The sequence below is a fragment of the Notamacropus eugenii genome, chromosome 3 (genome assembly GCF_028372415.1).
Source record: "Notamacropus eugenii isolate mMacEug1 chromosome 3, mMacEug1.pri_v2, whole genome shotgun sequence".
Classification (NCBI taxonomy): Eukaryota; Metazoa; Chordata; class Mammalia; order Diprotodontia; family Macropodidae; genus Notamacropus; species Notamacropus eugenii.
Genome location: NC_092874.1, coordinates 470,347,940 through 470,367,542, shown reverse-complemented (window position 1 = coordinate 470,367,542; position 19,603 = coordinate 470,347,940). Strand labels below are relative to the sequence as shown.

The 19,603-nt window shown below is 46.6% G+C and overlaps 1 protein-coding gene across 4 annotated transcripts in view; it reads right to left on the bottom strand.

Annotated features, from left to right (window-relative positions):
• Positions 1-19,603, bottom strand: part of NT5C3A (5'-nucleotidase, cytosolic IIIA) — an 80,548-nt gene that overhangs the window by 19,743 nt on the left and 41,202 nt on the right. The window contains exons 1-2 of one of the 4 annotated variants that reach the window (XM_072598877.1): positions 16,727-16,767; positions 10,300-10,368 (exon numbers count right to left, since the gene is read on the bottom strand). The exons of 1 other annotated variant lie outside the window; for it this stretch is intronic. In XM_072598877.1, the coding sequence (XP_072454978.1) occupies positions 10,300-10,335 (36 nt within the window). In that variant the 5' untranslated portion in view covers positions 10,336-10,368; positions 16,727-16,767. Of the gene's footprint in view, positions 1-10,299; positions 10,369-16,726; positions 16,768-19,603 lie in introns of those variants that run through there. 2 more of the 4 variants (XM_072598876.1, XM_072598878.1) reach the window with 2 other exon arrangements.

The window sequence follows — 19,603 nt, the reverse complement described above, 5'->3', positions numbered from 1 at the left end:
ACCCTGAAAACATGCAGGAGAGGCAGGTGTTTTTCACTGCCAATGCTGGAGTGAGGTGGCCTCTTTCTTGCCCTTGTTCTGAGTCACGCCCTGCTGTGCCTTGGGGGACCTACGAGGGCACATTTTCAAATGGAGGGCTTGCTTTCCCCTGCCATGCTGACCACCTTGTATGAGGACACAGGTTTTATTTCAGACTTCTCCGTGGAATTCTGAGCCCAGGGAGCCCCTGCCCTCTGCTCTCAGGGGTAACAGGCTTGACTGATCCATGCAGGCAGCTTTGTGCTGCTGCGCCCAGAAAAATCTGTTTTTACCAGCCATGGGCAACGTTGCCCTGCTCCCCATAAGAGCCCCCAGACGGTGGCCCATAGACTGTTTGCAGCCACTGTCTTATGAGAGTGTTGGCCCCTTCCCCCAGCCTGCCTGTCTTTACACCTCTGCCACAAGACCAGACCTCATCCCCTAGTCCCTCCTAAGTGTAGCCATGCCTTCCTGCTTCTTTTTGGATGTGCCATTTTCCCCATATGAATCCCGAGAAGTGGGCAGGCTGCTGCTGGGTTTGAGAAGTCTCAGAGCTTTTTTACAGATCTGTGTCCCCCGCTCCCTGCTGCTCCTATCTACCTGTCACTCCTCAGTGAGGGGCTGCCACCCACCCCTGCTCCTTCCCTTCTGACTGGTCCTGGCTGCTCTACCAGAGACCCTTTCTTCTCCTCAGTATTCCCTAAAGCAGAGAAGCTCCTTGCTTCTCATGGCCCCGGGTCAGTCCCCAACCCACGGCTCCAAAGGCTGTTTTCTCCATTTCTGTTCCAGGCCCATCTTCATGGTGCCCCACCCCCATAGAAGCTCACACTTTCCTCTGCCTCTCCAATATTTTGTGTTCTTTTTCCCCTGTGAAGCAGCCCTTGTATTCTTTCAAGCAGAAATGACAATGGGGGATTCAAGGCAAACTCAACTTGTAACCCTGGAGACCCCCTGGAAACGTGTGCCTAGAACAGGTCCGGAAAGGAAACAGGCTTAGATAGCCTCACCCTTCCTGCCACTCAGAGAGGGACGTGCCTCCTTCCTTCTGGAGTTTGGGCTCTTTGCCTGTTTTGTGCCCCGGACCGCTTGGGCAGATTCGTGCCGCCACCTGTGAACTCCTTCTCAGAAGGAGACACAGGAGACAAAGGAACCCAATCACACCAAAAGAGTCATTAAGATTTTTTAGAAAAAGACTTCATGGCCCCCCAGTTGGGAACTCCTGCCCTAGAGTAATAATACCGTGACAGCTCACACTTCCACAGGCTGTCCCCAAAAGCTTAGCAGTCTGACTAAAACTCTGGGGTGGCCTGTACAGTGCTTTAAAGTCAGCAGAATGCTAGAGAGGCATAATTTCATTTCAGCCTTTTGATGCCCTGCATCTGTAAGCAGCCAGGTGGAGAGAGTACTGGGTTTGGAATTGGCAAGACCCGAGTTTGAATCTGGCTCTGATACTTACTAGCTGTTGGACCCTGGGCAAGTCACTGAATCCCTCCCAGGCTTGATTTCCTCCTAGATAAATTGGGGACAATAATGCCCCTCCCTCCTCAGGTCTGTTGTGACATAAAACATGCAAAGCAGCAAGGTGGTGCAGTGGATAGGGACACGCTGGGTCTGAAGTCAGGGAGACCAGAGTTTGAATCCACTAGGCTTAGTTTTCTCATCTGTAAAATGGGGAGTAATGAATAATGATAACAATGCCGATCTCCTAGGGATATTGTGAGGATCAGATGGGTTCATACTGGTAGAGCATTCTGCAAGCATCTCTAAAGGGTAGCTGTCATGACCATGACAACTCCATTTTATAAGCTCAGACAATCAGTCCCAGAGCCAGGGAGTATCTGAGTGGTATTTGAACTTGGAGCCCTCTCCTGCCTCCACCCTGCTGCCTGACACCCTCAGGTCTCCCCTGGTGCTCCGTCACCTGCTGCCCCATACAGAAGGGGGTGGATGGACATCTGGGGAGGCGAGAATTGACCAAGGTCTGCCAGAGCAGGATCAGGAGGAATGTTACTGAACACCATTCAAAGCTTATGAAAGCCGTTACAGAATTCTGCTCCCCAGCTGGGCAAGACTCCGTTAGCCAGGGATCTGAACGCCCCTCGAATTGCTGAGAGATAGAAGTGGAAAAACAAAAGAAACGAATCCACCCTGTCTTTGAGGAGCAGCAGGGAAGGTGCTACTCTCTGCACTGCTAAAGAAAGGGTTACGCTAGCCCTCTGCTGAGTGCACGCCCAGACTGGGAGCATCGGCTGACTTTGGAGGGGAATGCCAGATGGCCCCCTGACCCCCGGTGCTGAGGCTGGATGAGGGCTGATTACAAACACAGCAGGGTCACGAGGGGACTCAGAGATGGAAGAGGCAGGAGGAGGGTGGGCTCTAGCCTCCCTGCTCCCATTCTCTTCTGTTGTTAACGGCCAACGGCCATTTCTGAAGCAGTTCTTGAGTCTGGCTCATTTTAAAGCAATGAGACCAATTTATTTCTTCCTCCAGCCAAGCTTGGCAGGTGCTTAATAACGAGCAGGTGCCTTGGGCAAAATCTATCTGGTGGTACAGACAACAATCCAAACAGGAGGGATGGACTTCAGTTACAGTCTAAGCCTTATATTCTGGATCATCTACCCTGAATCAATTGGGCAGGCTTCTTGACATTTGAAAGCTGAGATTCAGGCTGCAGACAGAGGAAAAAAATATGAAAGCTCGCCTTAGATCCTCTGAGGAGGCTGGCTTCTGTTTGCCTAGTGGGTTAAGATAATCAGTGTATTTATCATAGCTGCTATAAATCATGGGGCAAAGAGTATGAGCCAGGCCGGGGGCGGGGGGGCACTGAATCACGGGCATAACACTTCCAAATTCTCATAACCCTCCACGAACTCTGAAAGGCAGCAAAGAAATGAACCAGTTAGATGTGACTAGGAAAGAAACAACGGTGAGTGGACTAGGCTAGAGAAAAGACAGAAATGCTCTCTGTCCCCCTCTGTGGAGGGTGGGAGTAAGGGGAAAAAGGCCTGGCCTTGGGTTCACATCCCAATTCCGTCACTCAGAACCGGGGTTATGTTGGGCTGGAATTTATGGGTTCTGATTTCCCAGAGCCTCTATTTCTTCATCTGTAAAATGAGAGTCTTGGATGAGATGGTCTTTGAGGTCCCTTTTAGTTCTAACACTGGATCCTGGGATAAGGAGCCACTCTTTTGGAAGCAGTGAGGTGCTACAGTGGGCAGGGAGCGCTGGGAAGACCAAGGCTCAAATTCAGCCTTATCCACTTCCTGGAGGGGTCAGCCTTGGCAAGTCACTTAGCCTCTGCCTCAGAATCCTCAACTCTAAGACTGGAATTACAAAAGGGTTGTTGTGAGGTTAAAATGAAATTATGCACAAAGTACTCTGCAAGCTTTAAAAGTATCACAGAAATGAAGGCTAATCATGACTGTTCACCTCTTATTGTAACACCAGGAGGATGCAGGCTATCAGATGCTGAACTGAACATGATTCTACTGTCTCCCTTTGACTGTACAACGCGTCACATCCCAGGCCTCTGGAGCTGACAAGGAGGATTCTAGGAAGCTCTTAAGGGGGCAAGATTATGGGGCTCCAGGTGTGGGGTGGGGCCAAGTGAGGCCTGCTTCACAGAGATGAGCTGGCTGGGGCAAAGGTTGCTGGAACTTTCCCAAAGCACACACAGGGTGTGTCCACACTGCCAGAGTTCACTACCTAATTCCTTCTTTCAGATTATTTCCTCCCCATTTTATGATACACCAATACACGTGCTCACTGAGCTGGGTAAAACCACACAATGAGAGACATCACTCTCCATATTTGTCAGGACTTGAAGGGAAATTTTCAAAAAGTTTTCCATTTTATATGTAAGAAAAAATAGTTAAAATTTCCATCATTTTTGCAATAAATGAATAAATGAGATAAGCCTAGAGTCCCAGAAGCTGAGTTCTGATCTCGTCTTTGTGGCTGGTTCCCTGCTACGCCTCGGGGAGTCCCTCAGGAGGCCTCTGTTTTCAGAGCCCCATAACGTGCATGGAGGCTACGTTCTGGCCAGTGTACGCTGGCTGCTGGCCATAGAGTTCCTGGGACCAACACTTCTGACAATGAAGAGAAAAGTCCAGTACATTCTGACACTCACTCATACACACAGGTACGCTGAGCAGTCCATATCAGGATGGACAGATATTAACAACATAAAAATGTTGTAGAGAAATTAATGTCAATTATTTTCCCATAATTATAATTTTACAATTGGGCAACATTGATGTTACTTTGAAGATACTTGAGTATTTAATTTAGTTTATTCAGTTTTCCTCATCTATAAAACAGGATAGCAGCACCAAACTCACAGAATTATTACATTGAGTGAGATGAAGGATGCCAAGTGCTTTGCAAACCTTAAAATGCCACATAAACCGCTATTATTTTTCTGCCAAGTCTCAGTGTTTAGTCAGTTAACCGTGATCCACGGTGATGTTTTTGGGTAAGGTTGCTGCTCACTCCTTATGCGAAAAAAAGACACTAAAGTAATCAATTCCTGGAATACTCAAAGAAAATACCCATGATGCAGAAATATATGTGTATGTGGATTACCATACGTATATGTGATATGGCCATACAACAGCAAGCCTTCAGCTTCCTTCCTGCTTCCGTCACAAATCTTATTTCCCAGTGCCCTGTTCCTGGTCTCATCTTGGCCATCTTCACATTTCAGTGTTTGCTGATGTGACTTGGAGAATCTTGCTGAGCTCTTTGTCAAATTTCTCTACATCTTCATGTTCTCTGCTGCAATTTTCATGGTGGTCCCCTGGCCTGCCCTCATCATGAGCTCTGAAAAAATTCTGTTTTTCCTCAATAAGCTTATATCCTGATGGAGACAACATGTACACAAGTAAATAAGAGTCAACCTTTTTTGAGGCTCTAGCAGCTGGGGTGAGATAACAGGTGACATTTAGGAGGTGACATTTAATTTGGAAGGAAATGAGGGATCTTAAGAGACTTTACCATCTCTTACAAAGCAGTTTGTCTGGACTATAGACTGTATGAAGACGAGTCATGTATGAGAATTGGAAAAAGACTCTGAAGTCAGGTTGTCAAGGACTTTAAAAGCCCCAAATGACTCCTCCTTGGTTCTGGAGGGAACAGAGAGCTGCTGAAGTTTACTGAGCAGAGAAGGGCTATGGTCCACCCTGTGCTTTAGGAAGATCCCTTTGGCAGGTGAGTAGTGGATTGGAGAGGGTGCATAGTGGAGGTAGGGACATCATTGAGCAGAGTTTTGAAATATTCTGGTTAAGAGGTCACAACTGTCTGAATTAGTGCAGAAGACAAATTCAAGAGATGTTATGGAAGTAAGATTGGTTGTCTATATGGGATGAGGGACCTGGGGGACTGGAAGGATGCTGCCATCCCCAAAAGAAAAGGTCTGGCCCTCAGGAAGACACGGAGTGAGGGGTGCCCAGAGGGGATCCGTTCCTTAATGTCCTGAGCTGGTGATGTGTGACTGGCACAGGAAAGAAGAAAAGGTTGAGTATACGGATCGAAGAGGGTCCAGGCCCAAGTGTGGGAGGAGAGTCTAAGTTAGGTGTGGGGTCAGATGGGAGGGGGAAAAACAGGCTGAGTTAGGAAACCCAGAGAGGAGAGAATGTTCAGGAGGAGAGGAAGGTCAATAGTGCCTGGTGTTACAGAGAGGTCAAGAAAGATGAAACCGAGAATGCAGAGCTGGAAGGGATGCTTTGGAATCCACCCCTGCCATTTTGTAGATGAGGGAACTGAGGCTGGGAGAGCTTAAATAACTTGACCAGGATCACACAATTAGTATCTGATACAAGATGGGAAGTCAGCTCTTCCTGACTCCAACCCTCACTCTGTCCATTGTGAATCTGAGAAAAGGGCATTCGATTTGCTTATTAAAGAGGGACTACAGAACACTGTGCCTTTCTCATTTGAGTTTGAAAGAAGAGTTCATCTCTATGAGCTCCCTAATGAAGAGAAAACAATCCTTCCCTAGGATTTTAAGGGATAAAATCCCATAAAAGAATTATTGGAATAATTCTCCAACAAAGATTGAAATAGGCACTACTAGGTAAAACTGAACCATGGATTTCTTGTAAACAATTCAGCTGCAGCCATCTGGGAAAACTCTCATTCCCTTGTTCCAGGAAACAAGCCATGTCTCAGCTCATTTCACTAATGTATTGGTACAAACCAGAGGCCATGTATCCAGCATCTGGCTAAAGCGGCATGAACAACTTCAAATACATTTCCCTAAAGGAAGGCACATAGGCTATCTGTAAATGCACAAACAGTCTCATGGACACAGAGATCACCACCTATAAAGCGATTCACCCTCACACGGTAATGCCAGCGATTTGCCATCGATTTCTTCCTCACATCTCTCCTCAGAGCTATTAAAAGCCAGTTTTTAATCTCAGGTCCATTTTTCCTCCTGTTGCCTGCCGTGCATAATTGGCCTGTCTCTTTGTGACTGATTCAGTTCCTTCGTCAATTGATATGTGCTCAGTGAATGAGAATGTTTAACGCCATCTTAAGAAAAACATAATTGGGAAAACCAATCTGCCAAAAATTGTACACAGCCATGCATTCAAAACAGATTTCTTTTTTAATCACCTCTGGCTGAGTGAGTGGGGCATGCATGGAAATTTCCAAGTGCTCCTATCTGGGGAATCTCGCCCTCCCTTTTCAGATGCCAGTGTTCTTAAAGGAGAAGGAGAAATGTCTTCCTGTCCCTACTTACAGATTTCTAGTGTATCTTTGTTATATACGCTAATGAACCCTATAGACATAACTTTGGGACCCTCTCTTGAGGATGCCACTGACAGTGATTTCTTACAACAGACAGGCTTTGTTGAAAGGCAGCCTGCTGGGATTTCCCTTTTCCCTTCCTTCTCCCTCCAGGTGCACTAGGGAGGGCCAATAACTAATTGGAACAGAATGAAAATCTGGGGAAAGGCAGCAGAGAAGTTCTGGTGGGGGACAGGGAGGTGGGAACACAGGGGGGCCTGGGCACAGAAGGAAGATTCTCAAAGTTCTGTCTTGATTTGGGATGAGACCAAAAGATGACAGAGCCTTAAAGGTTTGTTCTTGCCTTGCTGAAGACACTGCGTGGGCTGGCATCTCACTGTAAGGCTGGGAAGATTTGTGAGTGATCGTGAGGAGCTGGGGAGAGAGAAGGGCTCCATCCTTCTGCTGTCAGAGCTCACTGGGCAAAGACAGGCCTTGGGGGTGGGCTGGGGGTTCCTCTCACAGTCCTCACGTTGGGGCCTTAAGTAGTTTGGTTTTCCTGTTGATCTCTAAGGCTAATGGTCCCCACTGAGAGGTCTTAAGTTCTGCTTTCTTCCCACCAATAAAACCTTAGTTCCCCCCTACAATTAAATATTAGGATCCACCTGTTTGCAAGTCTTAGGATATGGGGGGTGGGGGTGGAGGGTGTGCCTACCTTTCTCTAGACTTCCTGGGTAGGGCCCAGGAACCAAGGGAGCTGAAGGGCTACATTTTGGGGACAGATCCAGGAGTATCACTGAGGTATATATTGAGAGGCAGTGAGGGCATAGTGGGAAGTAAGCTGCATTTGGAGTCAAGAAGATCAGGGTACACTGACCACCCGAGTAACCTTGGACAAATCAGTACCTCTCTCTGGACTCAGTTTCCTCATTTGTAAAATGAGGTAATTAAATTGGAGGGCCTCTAACATCCCCCCAGCTCTCTATCTAGGATCCAACATCACTGCCCAGTCATGCACTGGGGCCCACGGGAGAGCACCATGGAGATGGCTTGTCAGGATGGGCAGCGTTAGGCCTGTGCCACCTTGGTGGGTTACCCTCCCCCCCTTAGGGAGACTCTCAGAGAGGAAGGAAGGCAATGAGACTGGATGGTGTCTGAGTTCTCCCTAGATCCAGGGACAATGATGCTATGAGAAGAGCCCTCGGATGGGAATCTGGGGGCACCAGAAGCCCCAGAATGTTGGACTCTGCCTGAGAGGACACTAGAGAGATGCCTGTGACAAGGAGGCTGGCATGGGGAGTTTTCTGAGGTCTCACTGTCCCTCAATCTTTGGAACCTGGAGAAGGGGATCCTACGGTGGTCCTAAAATTCCCTGGCATAGAGAGGTCTTGAAGAGATGGCATTTTCCTAGAGTAGGAAGGGAGAACTCTAGCTCCTATGGCAAAATGACTGCAGTGGGTAATGGCCCTTTTCTTCCCCAACATGTTTTTGCTACCAGAGTATGGGCACAGAACTCCTGCTCCCAGCCCCACTGGCCAGGCCCATAACTTACCAGGGCAAAGTGTACCTCCCTGGCCACCATGCTCCTGGAGGCGCTGCCAGGACTATGAGCTACCAGGGGCAGGACCTTCTGGGCTTCTGTACTGGCCTCCCTCCTTTTTTCATTCACTTGTATATCATCAGGCAGGGTCTGACGCATACAGACAGACAGACAGACCTGTCTCCTGGGAAAATTCCCCACAGGCATTCCCATTATCCTCAGTTAAGTAAGTGGGGATGCTCAGAGCAGAGCAGAGTGGGGAGGGCCTCACCTCCTGCAGTGGGCCAGTGACACGGGGCCTGCCCCCACAGACTGATTTCCTTTGTACTTTTGGAGATTTGGGCAAGAACCTTGGCTCCCCACGGACTTAGTGCTTCAGAGGCTCAGGTTGCAGAGATCTAGAGACTGAGAACAGGTGGGGACATAGACCTAGGTCTGGGGACAGCTTCAGCACACTCCCAAACAAGTACAAGCAGCAAAAACCATGCCGCCTACCGTTGGGGGCCTTGAGACTGGGCAGAGAATCCCTGCACCACAAGCTAACCCTGAAAGAACCAAATCTTGCTGCTTCTCCCTCCACAGCATCTCTCAAAGCTCTCCCTTCTCTGTTCTCAAACAGCTGATCCCCAACATGGGCCTTTGTGGCCTCCTCACTGGCCTCCCTGCCTCAAGACTCTCCCCCTGCTACCCAGCTTCCACAAGACTGCCAAGGGGGACCAGGTCACTCTCCTACTCAAGAAACACCCTGGCTTCTTAGTATTGACTAGGATGAAATACAGTCCTTGGTTTAGCTTTAAAGCCCTTTTGCAATCTGGCTCCAGGTGACCTCGGCAGCCTCATTATACACTGCTTCCGCCCCCCCCCCCCCCCCCCCCCCGCCACCCACCTCTTTGGTGCATTCATTCCTGCCCTCTATGTTTCAGCCACATGGACCGTTGTTCCTCATATGTGAGACACTATGAGCTGTCCCTCCTGTGCAGGGTCTTGACCTTCCTTCCAAGCTCAGCTCATCCTGAGTGGCCATTCCAGACTTCCCCAATGGACAGTGCCCTCAGCCTACTCAATTACCCCATATTTAGAATCGCAGACTCTAGGAGTCATCTAGTCCAACTCCCTAATTTTCCAGGTGAGGAAGGCTCAGTAGATGAAGAGACTTGTCACCCCAGTAGCAAGAGCCTAGTTCTGACTCCAAAACCAGTGTATGAGGCAGTTGGGTGGCACTGTGGTTAGAGTGCTGGGCCTGGAGTCAGGAAGACTCGAGTTCAAATCCAGCCCCAGATGCTTTGTGACCTTGGGCAAGTCATTTCCACCTGCCTCATTTTCCTCAGCTGTAAAATGGGGATCACAACAGACCTACCTCCCAGGGCTGTTGTAGGACCAATGGGGTAATGATTGTAAGGCACTTAACACCAAGTGAGCTCTTCATGGATGCTCATTCCCTCTCCCCTGCCCTTGTGCCACCTCCTGTCCTGACCTGCGGGCTGAAATATCAAAACAGGAAAAACAAAGAGAAACCTGCCAAAGCCAGAAATGGAGGAGAGACTGAGGGGAGATGGGGGTCAAGGGGGGCCTCTGATGCCCAGGGCACTGTTGCTCTCAACATCTGGTTTTACATATTCAGGTGGGGAGAGTGTCTACAGCTTTAGATTATGTTTGAATGGTTAAGAGGCCCACTAAAACAGTGTAGAAAATTGTGATACCTAGAAGACTGGAAGTGGTTTCATTGTAAGATGGGATTTTAAATCAAAGGCACAAGAGAGAACTTTGCAGCTGGATTAGAACTGGGAAGGTTTTCAAGAAGACAAATCTTACCCAGCCTCAGTGATGGAGGCTGGCTGCCGGCTGCTGGCCTGGCATCTTGGTTTCTGTGAGAAAGGATGGAAAGCAAAAGGGAGGTACGCTGGATAAACAGGTAGAAAGTTAAACTCTCAGGATCAACTTCCCTTTGACATTAAAAGAGAGAAGGCCCCAAACACAGCAATGGAACTGGAGATATTTCGGGTACCCACCATTTTCACAAGTATGTCGTACTCTTGGTTATTCATGTCTCAGTTTTCCGACTTTCTGGATTATTTCAGCTGAGAAATCGTGGCAAGAGAAAAAAAAGAAAAAGGTATATGTGATTTAGGCGTAGGCTCCTCCCTCACCCCTGAAACGCACTTTAACACTGCCTTCTCTGGAGTTACCGAATGGTAACTCCCAGCATGCACCTTATTCCTGTCTAAAATGTGTTGAGGTTTTACTATAGATGGCTCAAACTGGAGAGCAGATATTTTTGTCTGGCTTTAGTAGAGGCCTAAGGAGGCCTGCTTAAGAGCATGTAAATACATTGAGGAGAAAAAGGAGGGTAAACCACACACTGATTATAATTAGTCTTTGGAAATGAAAACTTTCTACAATCTAGAAATTAACATACTAGAAATACAGAAATGATTTTCTGTGCCTTCATCTGTTACATTTTGGAAAAAAAAGATTCTAGTATTGCTTGTTGTCTACTAATGTTTAAAATAAACAAACCTTCCTCCTCTCCCCCTGAATAAAACCCATAAAGAAATAAGTTTTGGATTGATTTTAGCCTACTCTGCTTTAGTTTTAGCCTTCTTTGTAAAACCAGTCCTATCAGAGAGGTGAAGAGGAAAAACCCTGTCTCAGTTCAAAGTCACTCTTGGGTAATCTAGAGACATTCTCTCTTATTTGTGATTTAAATGAGTTTCAGCAGACTTGACCTTTTCAAGGCTGGGATATGACATGACTCCTCAGGTGAAGGGATGCACACAGTCCCTATGGAAATACTGTAAGGGCAGAGGAGAGAGATACGAGAGAGCACCCCATCTCTAACAAGAAACAAGGCAGGAGGCTACCTGGGCTAGTCACCTATTCTAGGGCATTATTACCAAGTAAACTTGACTTGGTCTGATTTCCCTGGGATGGGTTCTCTCTTAGATTGGAAGCTTCTTGGGACAGAGCCAGCGATGTACAAATTTTTACATCTCTAGGACACAGCATGATATCTCAAACATAGTAATTCAAACCTTTATGTTTGTAAAGGTTGAATCAAGTCTTTCCCTCCTGCTTTCTCTGAATTATGTCGACATTTCTTGTTTTCTAGACCTCAGTCTTTGTGGTCTGGATTGGGAAGCTGCCACCAAGTGTTGGGAAGGATTCTGGGATGCTGGGGGGCAGTTGGGCCAAGGATGGTCTGTTCATAACCATAGGAACACAGTCAGAATATAGCTCCATAAAAATTCATTGATTATTTACTATGGGCAGGACAGGGTGCTTGGATGCCCCTGGGGTACAAAGGCAAAAGTAACAAGGCCCAATCTCAAGGAGCTTATGGTCTCCTGGAGGGTGGGGCAGGCACAGGACCAATGAGAAGGGTGAACAGGGAGGAAGTGGGCAGGGCAGCATGGGTAGAAGGGAAGGCAGGGTGAGGTGCCTGTAGGAGGGAGGAGAGAGGCCAGAACATCCCTCGTGACATCGGCGTGATGTCTTGGGCATCTGGGAGTTCAGTGGGATGAGGAGCCCTTCCACGGGTTGGTCACCTTTCTCGCTGTAGGACTCTTGTCGATGGCTTTCTCTGCTGCCTAACTGGTGGTCCTCCCACATCTCTCCCTCTGTCCCTCTCCCTCTCTGCTTCCTTGTTTTCCTTCAAGACTCCACTCAGCTCCACCTTCTGCAGGAAACCTCTTCTGGGCAGACAGGGAGGCCGGGATAGTCACTGTGGCCTTTGCCTTTCCTGTTATCCCCAGCACTTAGCACAGTGCTTGGCACACTGACTAAGTGACTATAAATCACATATTGGAGTCCTTTTAAAAAATATATATTTGGGACACTCTGGTACATTTAGCCTGCTTCTCTGTCTATCTCCTTTCTCTACCCATTTTCTAGGGACCTTGGGGGTCTGTGCTGCTCAGGCCAAGTCCCGAAACTCTGCAAAGTGTCCTCTCCGACCTCCATGACTACTAGCCAGAGTCTGTTCTAACTAGATAGACAAGGAAAGTAAACTGGACAAATAAGAATGATCATGATGTTAGCTAAAATTTACAGAGAGCTTCCTTTGTGTAGGTATTGTGTCTGCTCTCTAGATTGACATGCAGTTGAATGGACTGCTAACAGAGGTCACCGATCTACAGTCCACAGACTTTGGACAGAAACTACAAACAGACAGTGCAGTGCACTGGGCTGAGAACTGAAACTTAGGAAGGAGAGAGGACTGGACTATTTGGGGGAAACTGAAAGTTCTCTGAGGTCTCTCCCCCAAGAAACAAAGGTTTATCTATGAATAATCTCAGCATTCTTCTGGTGGTGATGTGTGAGGGTAAGTCACTGAATAGAGTGGCTTCTAAAAACCAGCACCAAGGTCAGCCCAAAGGCTAACAGAGACGGCCCGGTGGGCTGAACAGTTCCAGCTGACATATCACAAACCAGGAATTATGGAGTGATATAACCATCAGAGAACTGGATGACCTGGAAAAAAAGATGGGCTAGTCACGTAGTAGGAGAAAGGGACAATTGGTGGAGGGGTCAGTGACCCACTGGTATTGACCAAATGTCAAAGGAATGGGAGGAAAGCTCCCAGAAAGTTAGGTGGATCCTCTATGGCAAACTCCCAGGAGGATAAAAGGGAGAGATCACCAGCAATAAGGAGCAAGAAGCACTGTCGGGGGTGGGGAAATGTCCAAATGGATGATGTTATAGGCCCACTGGGTCACCTGAGTTAGCCTTCTGGATGCCTTGGAAACCTGAGTCATTCTTCAGGCTCAGGTCGAATCCACTTCCTTTTCTGATATCTTTGGTGATGGTCAGACGTAGCCCCCAATTTCACATCTGTGCGTGGCCTGGCCCTCATGACCCTGTCTTCTGGTGCCCTTGAAGCCTGTGATGCCCCACCTTGCTCAGGGCAAGGTCTCCCTTCTTAGGCTCTAATTTTCTCTTTTTGACTCCAGGTTCTTCCCAGATCTCATGAAATCATGATTCCCTCTCTTATGGCTCCAGCCCAGCCCCTATTTAGACAACAGGCACTAGTTACCCCTTCTAAAGTCTTAGCCTCAGGGTCCAATCCCTTTTCTGTCTCTGTGACAAAACATGGTCCAAGCTCAGACCCTTTCCTCCTAGAAGTGGATCGTTTCCAAACCATTAAAAAGCCAAACCCAATAGTGACTAGACCTGATGCATGAGTGTGGGGGACAGTCACTGTGGCCTTGCCTCATGGGCCCTTTCCCCCCATAGTCCAAAAGATCATGCCTCCTCAGAGGAGTTCTAGGGTGGCCTTCCAGACCCTTCTTGGGGCTTGTGACACAGGCAGTAATCTGCCCATCCACAAAACTGACGCTAATTACCTGACACTTTCCTCTGGGGACTGATGTCTGCAAAGGGCTTCAGACTTTTCAGGAGGCACTAATTACATACCATTTTTATTAAAATCAACTGAGATAATGTATGCAAAGTGCTTTGAAAATCTGAAGCTGTTATCAATTGTCTGAGAAGGGAAGAACGATGTAGAAATGTCTGGGTAAGGGTGTGGGATTCCTATGGGAACCTAGAAAGATGATTTTCATATCCTGTCAAATGAACAGCGAAATGTGTGCCTACTGTTGTTAGGAGATTGCCACCCTCTGTTACCCTGACTCCTGGCCCCTCGGGGGTACTATTAGAGAAAGAAGATGAGGATGGATGGAGAATTAACCAGACCCGCCTGACAAGGAATATCCCTTTACCAGTATAGATAGTTGGGCATTTGTTTGCAATATAAAGAGGCTTAGAGTGTAGTCTGGGGCATTGAAAGTGACTTGCCCAAGGTCACACAGTCAGGATAGATCAGAAGTGGGGCCTGGCCCTAAGTTTTCCTCTCTCCTAACACAATTCAATCTCCTGTACCACACTGTGTCTTCTAGATTTTTTTTTTAATTAGAGTTTTCAGGAGTTCACTTAAGGCTCGCTTTTAAACTCTGCTTTATAAAAATAACCTCACATCTTAATACAAATTTCGACTAATCCAGTGGTCCCTCATGATTTTACAGGACAATAATGATTTCTCTTGATTTAAAGGTAATGCCCCGTGTTGATCAGACCTGATTCCGTCATTCTCATGGGTCAGTATTATTATGTAAGCGGAGAAGGGTCAGATTCAGTGGGATAAATGTCAGCCTTTTGGCATGAACCTGAAAAAGGCCACAGAAAATCAGGGCAGTGTATTTTTAAATGGATGGACTTGTAAATCTACACGGCTTGATACACACAGTCCTGGGCTCTGTCACCTGTTACAGATGCTCCAGTGATGCTGGAAAGCCAGCTTAGGCTGAGCAGCCTGAGGCCAGGCTAGAAACGAGAATTCTTGGAACTTTATGAAATCCCTTTCAAGCACAACTTCGCAATTGTTGTTATCTGTCAGACAAGGTTTTGAAGACCCTAGAATGTTGACATATCATTGACATAATGGACATAAATTACCTTGTGAGCTCGCAGTCCGCGCCAACATCACTAGAGAGAATTTGGCTAATAGACTGAAGGGGTAACTCCCTTACTGAAATTAGGTCAAACTGATCAGTCATTAAAGTTTTTATGGAAAGCTCTTTGCTTTAGGATAACTAGGACTCGATAACATACAGTTTACAAATCCCTTGATGAAAATTCATTTTATACACAAACTTCTTAGTGACATCTTATAATGAAAAATATACTTGAATGCTTGAAATTCAAAGGAATCAAATGACTTCTGAAATGATGCTTCCTCTTTCTGCCTTAAAAAATACCCATGTTTAAAACAGAATCTCCCTCTCAGCATCCAAGTTAATTAATTGCTTAATTACACAGCTCTCCTTTCATAAATACTTCTAGAAAATTTCTACTAGAATCAACGTCGAATTTGAAACTTAAAAAACATACAAATGGCATTGCATAATAAACCTCTAGGAATTTTACTAAAATTTAAGCAAATCCAAGAATTTTTATATTTTCACTCATTCAAAACCTTATAAAGCCAGTCCCCTAGAATAGCTTTTAAAAGTCTCATCTCATTTTAAGAAACCTATTTCCACTAGGTCTTTTCTTAGTGGGTCAGAGCACTGGATTCTGGGCTAAAATGGTTCCTCTGGGGTAATGAAAGTAACTACTCTTTACCTGAGCATGAATTTCAACAGCAAAGCATATGACATCAAACTAAGAATATGAAACTCCAAACTGAAACTACCCTGGAGAGTGTGCTGTGTCCCAGACACCATCGCCAGACTCAGGTGTGTAAAAGAAATTTCAAACGCTAATGGAACAAAATAGCAATTGAAACCCAACTTCTTAAGTATTCCAAGTCAGGCTTTCAATGAGAACTTCACAGATCTTAATAGCACCCTGGAATAGTGCTGGAATAGGCTTTGGTGTCCATCCAGCCTAAGCCTGTCACTTTATAGACAGACAACATGAGGCACAGAGTTGCTGTAACTTCTATAGGCAACCTCATGTAGAGATGGATCATTTTTGCTTATTTTTTTTCAAGGAATACATAAAGTTATCAGAACAGGCTGTTGTAATCTTGATGAACTAACTTCCTGGAAGCACTAACTTTGAACCTGGGTGCTGAACTTTAGAGCTCCTTGGAGCTCCGTCCTTGATCTTGTCCTGGGACTGCAGTTTGGATCCACAGACAGAAAAACTTAAGCTGCCTACAGATGGTCAACATCTATGCCAACAACCAGAAAGGAGGAAGGAGGGGCTTCATCCTCTGACCTTCTCCTGCCTTTGGGACTCTATAGGTAAATATATACAAAAGGACACCAGGGCATACACTTTGCAACAGACCAGAGTCTTTACTGTTGCTAAAGAACACAGAGAATCCCCAAAACAACAAAGTGTTTAGGCTGTTGCTTTCACATACATCTTAAGCTTCTAGTTTGCCAAGAAAGACTTAGAGAAGTTTGACTGCTAAGAACAAATCATTTTTAACAGCACCAGAATATCTTTACCAGTTTAATCCCACTCTAGGCGACCTCATCTTTGACAATAAACTAAACATAGCTCAATTGTCTACACTGGCCACCCAAAACGGTTCCTAAACCTGGGCACACACCTGAATCTACAAACTGATTTATTTATAGGATAAGTGAATGTAGATGACATGGATTCATAAAAAATTTAGGTCTCATTCTTGGATACTATATATAACATTCTGCTTTTGGCTAATAAGCAGGATAGAAAAGAAAAAGCTTCTGAGCTTAGCCCTGATACTTGAACTTTCTATATACCTATTTCCCCTTTTGGAAATCAGAGGGACCCAAAGTGCTGTACTGGACTGTGATGGTTCTAATTGCTTTTTACTCTGAAAGTTCTGCCAGGCTGTCTAACTCTCCGGTGGAGCACCCCCAAATCCAGATGGGAGCTGTGCTCCCACCACAAAGTTAGCCTAAAGAAGCACATCTGTTTACATGAATCAGATACACTTACCAGCGAGGTTTGCCGGCGGAGCTAGAGCAGAAAAAGAAAATTCTTCCTGCCTGCGAATGACTAATATAGGCAGCCCAAGGTGCAAGGGGAGGCGGTCCCAAAGGGCCTGACTAATCCCTGTGCAAAACAAATAGTCCTGGGCCACATGTAGTCAGCAACGCTTGCACTTGGCTGCGCTCAGGGAGGGAGCTGCCTCCTCTGGCTGGGAGGGTGCATTCGCTACCCCAGTGAGGAGTCTGGGCAGAGCACTGCAGACTGGGACTTTTGGGGCATGGGGATGGTCTCTACAAAGAAAAAGGTCCCTCGGTTTACTGATCATGCAAAAGCATGAAGGGAACGCTGCATTAGCAACATTAAAAAGAAAATGGAGATGGTTTTGAAGTAAAAGATGTAGAAAGTCTTTTCATTATTTAGACAACACCAGTCTTATTTTGCTATAAATAAGAATGTTGCAAGAAACTGATACTTAAGTGTCAGGGCACATGAGATAAGCATGCTGGGGATATGTGCTCTTTCCCTCTCTGCAGCTTTATCATTGGGGGCACTGCCAAGCTCAATTTCTGTAAGCAGTATTTTCTATCAGCCTCTTGTCCAGTGGACAGAAATCCAGCCCAAGCATTTTTTCAGCTGCCAAAGGCCACAGGCACACTGTTTATGCTGAATGTTTTAATAAACCACATGCCACTGAATTATGCGATAGTTTCCATGTATAGAATGTTTATAACAAGACAACTGTGAACATCTTGCTGTTAACATGTAGTTTCCCAAGTGAGACTAGATGCAGGTGAATCTCTGACACCCCTGGCTGGCTGGGACCTTTTGGGGTTGAGTCTAGCCCATACCTAAAAAATGAGTCCCCTAGACAATGTCCAGTCAATGACGTGACGCATACTCCACTGGGAAATCACTAGTGGGAGGGGATGCCCTGCCCTAGGGACAGGCCATCACATTCCTGGAGCGCTCTGATTGCTCATCAGTCCTTCTAAATATCAAACCCATCTCTTCCTGGAGGGAGCTGCCACCCCCAATTCTTCCCAAAGTGGCCCAACCAGAACAGACCGAATTCCTCCTCTACTTGGCAACCTGGAAGTATCTGAAGACTCCTCTACCCCCCAAATACCCACTTTTCTCCAGGCTAAACCCACCACAGCTTCCTTCAACTAGTCTTTATCTGTTGTCATTTGTAAGAGACACAGTGAAGAGGAAGAGCTATCATACTGCAATACCAACTGTATCTCATTGGATACAACAACCCTGGGAGGTGGGTACCAAATGACCCCCATTTTAGACCTGAGGAAACTGAGGCAGACAGAAATTAAGTATCTGAAGGATTTGACCCCGCCTCTTCTGGACTCCAAGTCCAGTGCTTAGCTAGGCCCAGGCCCAGGGGCAGAGATAGAGACTGAACTCCTCGGTATAGGTAATTCCCAGATGAGGAAACTCCTTTCATCGAGGCAGGTCAGCATCTTCACTGCAGCCCTCCCTCACTCAAAAACAAAGTCAAGTGCAAGTCATGTCATCATTTCTCTGATGGCATGGTCTTGTTCAGCAACGAAGGACGAACACATAACCTTCACTGACCATAAAGCACTGAAAGGGTAAGAGACTTGTCTGGAGTCACATGGCCACTGTCAGAAGCTGTACTTGACCCTGAGGTCAGCTCTCAGTCCTCTCTGAGGCTGCCTTTCACCACCATGCATGTCTCCCCTGCAACCCACATTCAAAGAAAAAGTCTTCCATTTGCAAAATGGTTCATAGCCGCATTTCTTGTGGCAGTAAGGAATTGGACGCAAAGTGGGGGCCAATCAGCAGCCAAATGGTTCATGAATGTAATATAAGATTACTGCACCATAAGATGAGAGATCTGGAGATACTTGGAAAGACTCATGCCCAATGAACTGAGGCAGGCTGGAGTACATTCGGTCAGGAGAAGGAGGAACATGATGCCCAAGGGAATGCAGAGGCAGACCGCTGTCAAAAGCAAAAGCCCGGCTGCACCCACCAATCCCAGCTCCAGAGGGGCAGAGTGGGCAAAGTGTGGCCCTGTGGGGGCAGAAAGGCATGGCCAGCGCATGCTCTGACAAGCCAGGGCTTCTACTGGGGGTCCTGGGGGAGTGTCTGGTGGCAAAGCGGATGGCCAAAAACCAAACCAAAGAAAAATGCAGACAAGCAGATGGAAGTTCAGAAGGAACTGGCAAATGAACCAGTTTTGTTACTATTACTATTATAGAGCCTTTAAAAAAGCAAAACTATGTAATACAAGTTGACAGTTCCATTGACAATCCTGTTTGTATCCCTTGTATACTGAAATCATGTTTGGGAAGTTCATAATAAAAAAATGGAGTTTAAAGAAATAAAAAAGAAGTTGCCTAGCCTAAGAAGGTTATAGGCCCACCCCATGTAACGGGTCCTGGACAGACCCTGGGTGGGAATGAGGACAGTCAGAGGAAGACAACGTACACAGGGTAGGCCTGGAGATTGTGCCAGATGCAGATACTTAGCCTGAGGAACAGAAGATTTGGGTGGGAAATGCTCACTGTTTTTAGGTAAATGGAGACCCATCCCACTGCTTGTTCATTTGGACTCCAAAGGAAAGAACCAGAAATTGCTGAGATGTCAGGGAACGAGAGCCCTCCAGAAGCAGGAAAGAGTGCTTTGATTTCCCATTTATTCAGATCTGTGGTGGGGCTGTATTGTGGGCTCTCCCACTCTTAGGTTCTGTGCTTCTAGTTTCAGTCCCCTCACTGACCTGTTGTCCTTGGCTAGACATACTCTGGTTTCCAGCTAGGTAGAAAGTGTGGGGAATATGAGTGCTGAGGCGAAGTCATCCTGGTGTATAAGGAGTCTGTATCCTTACCGAGGGTGGTGTTGCCTGTC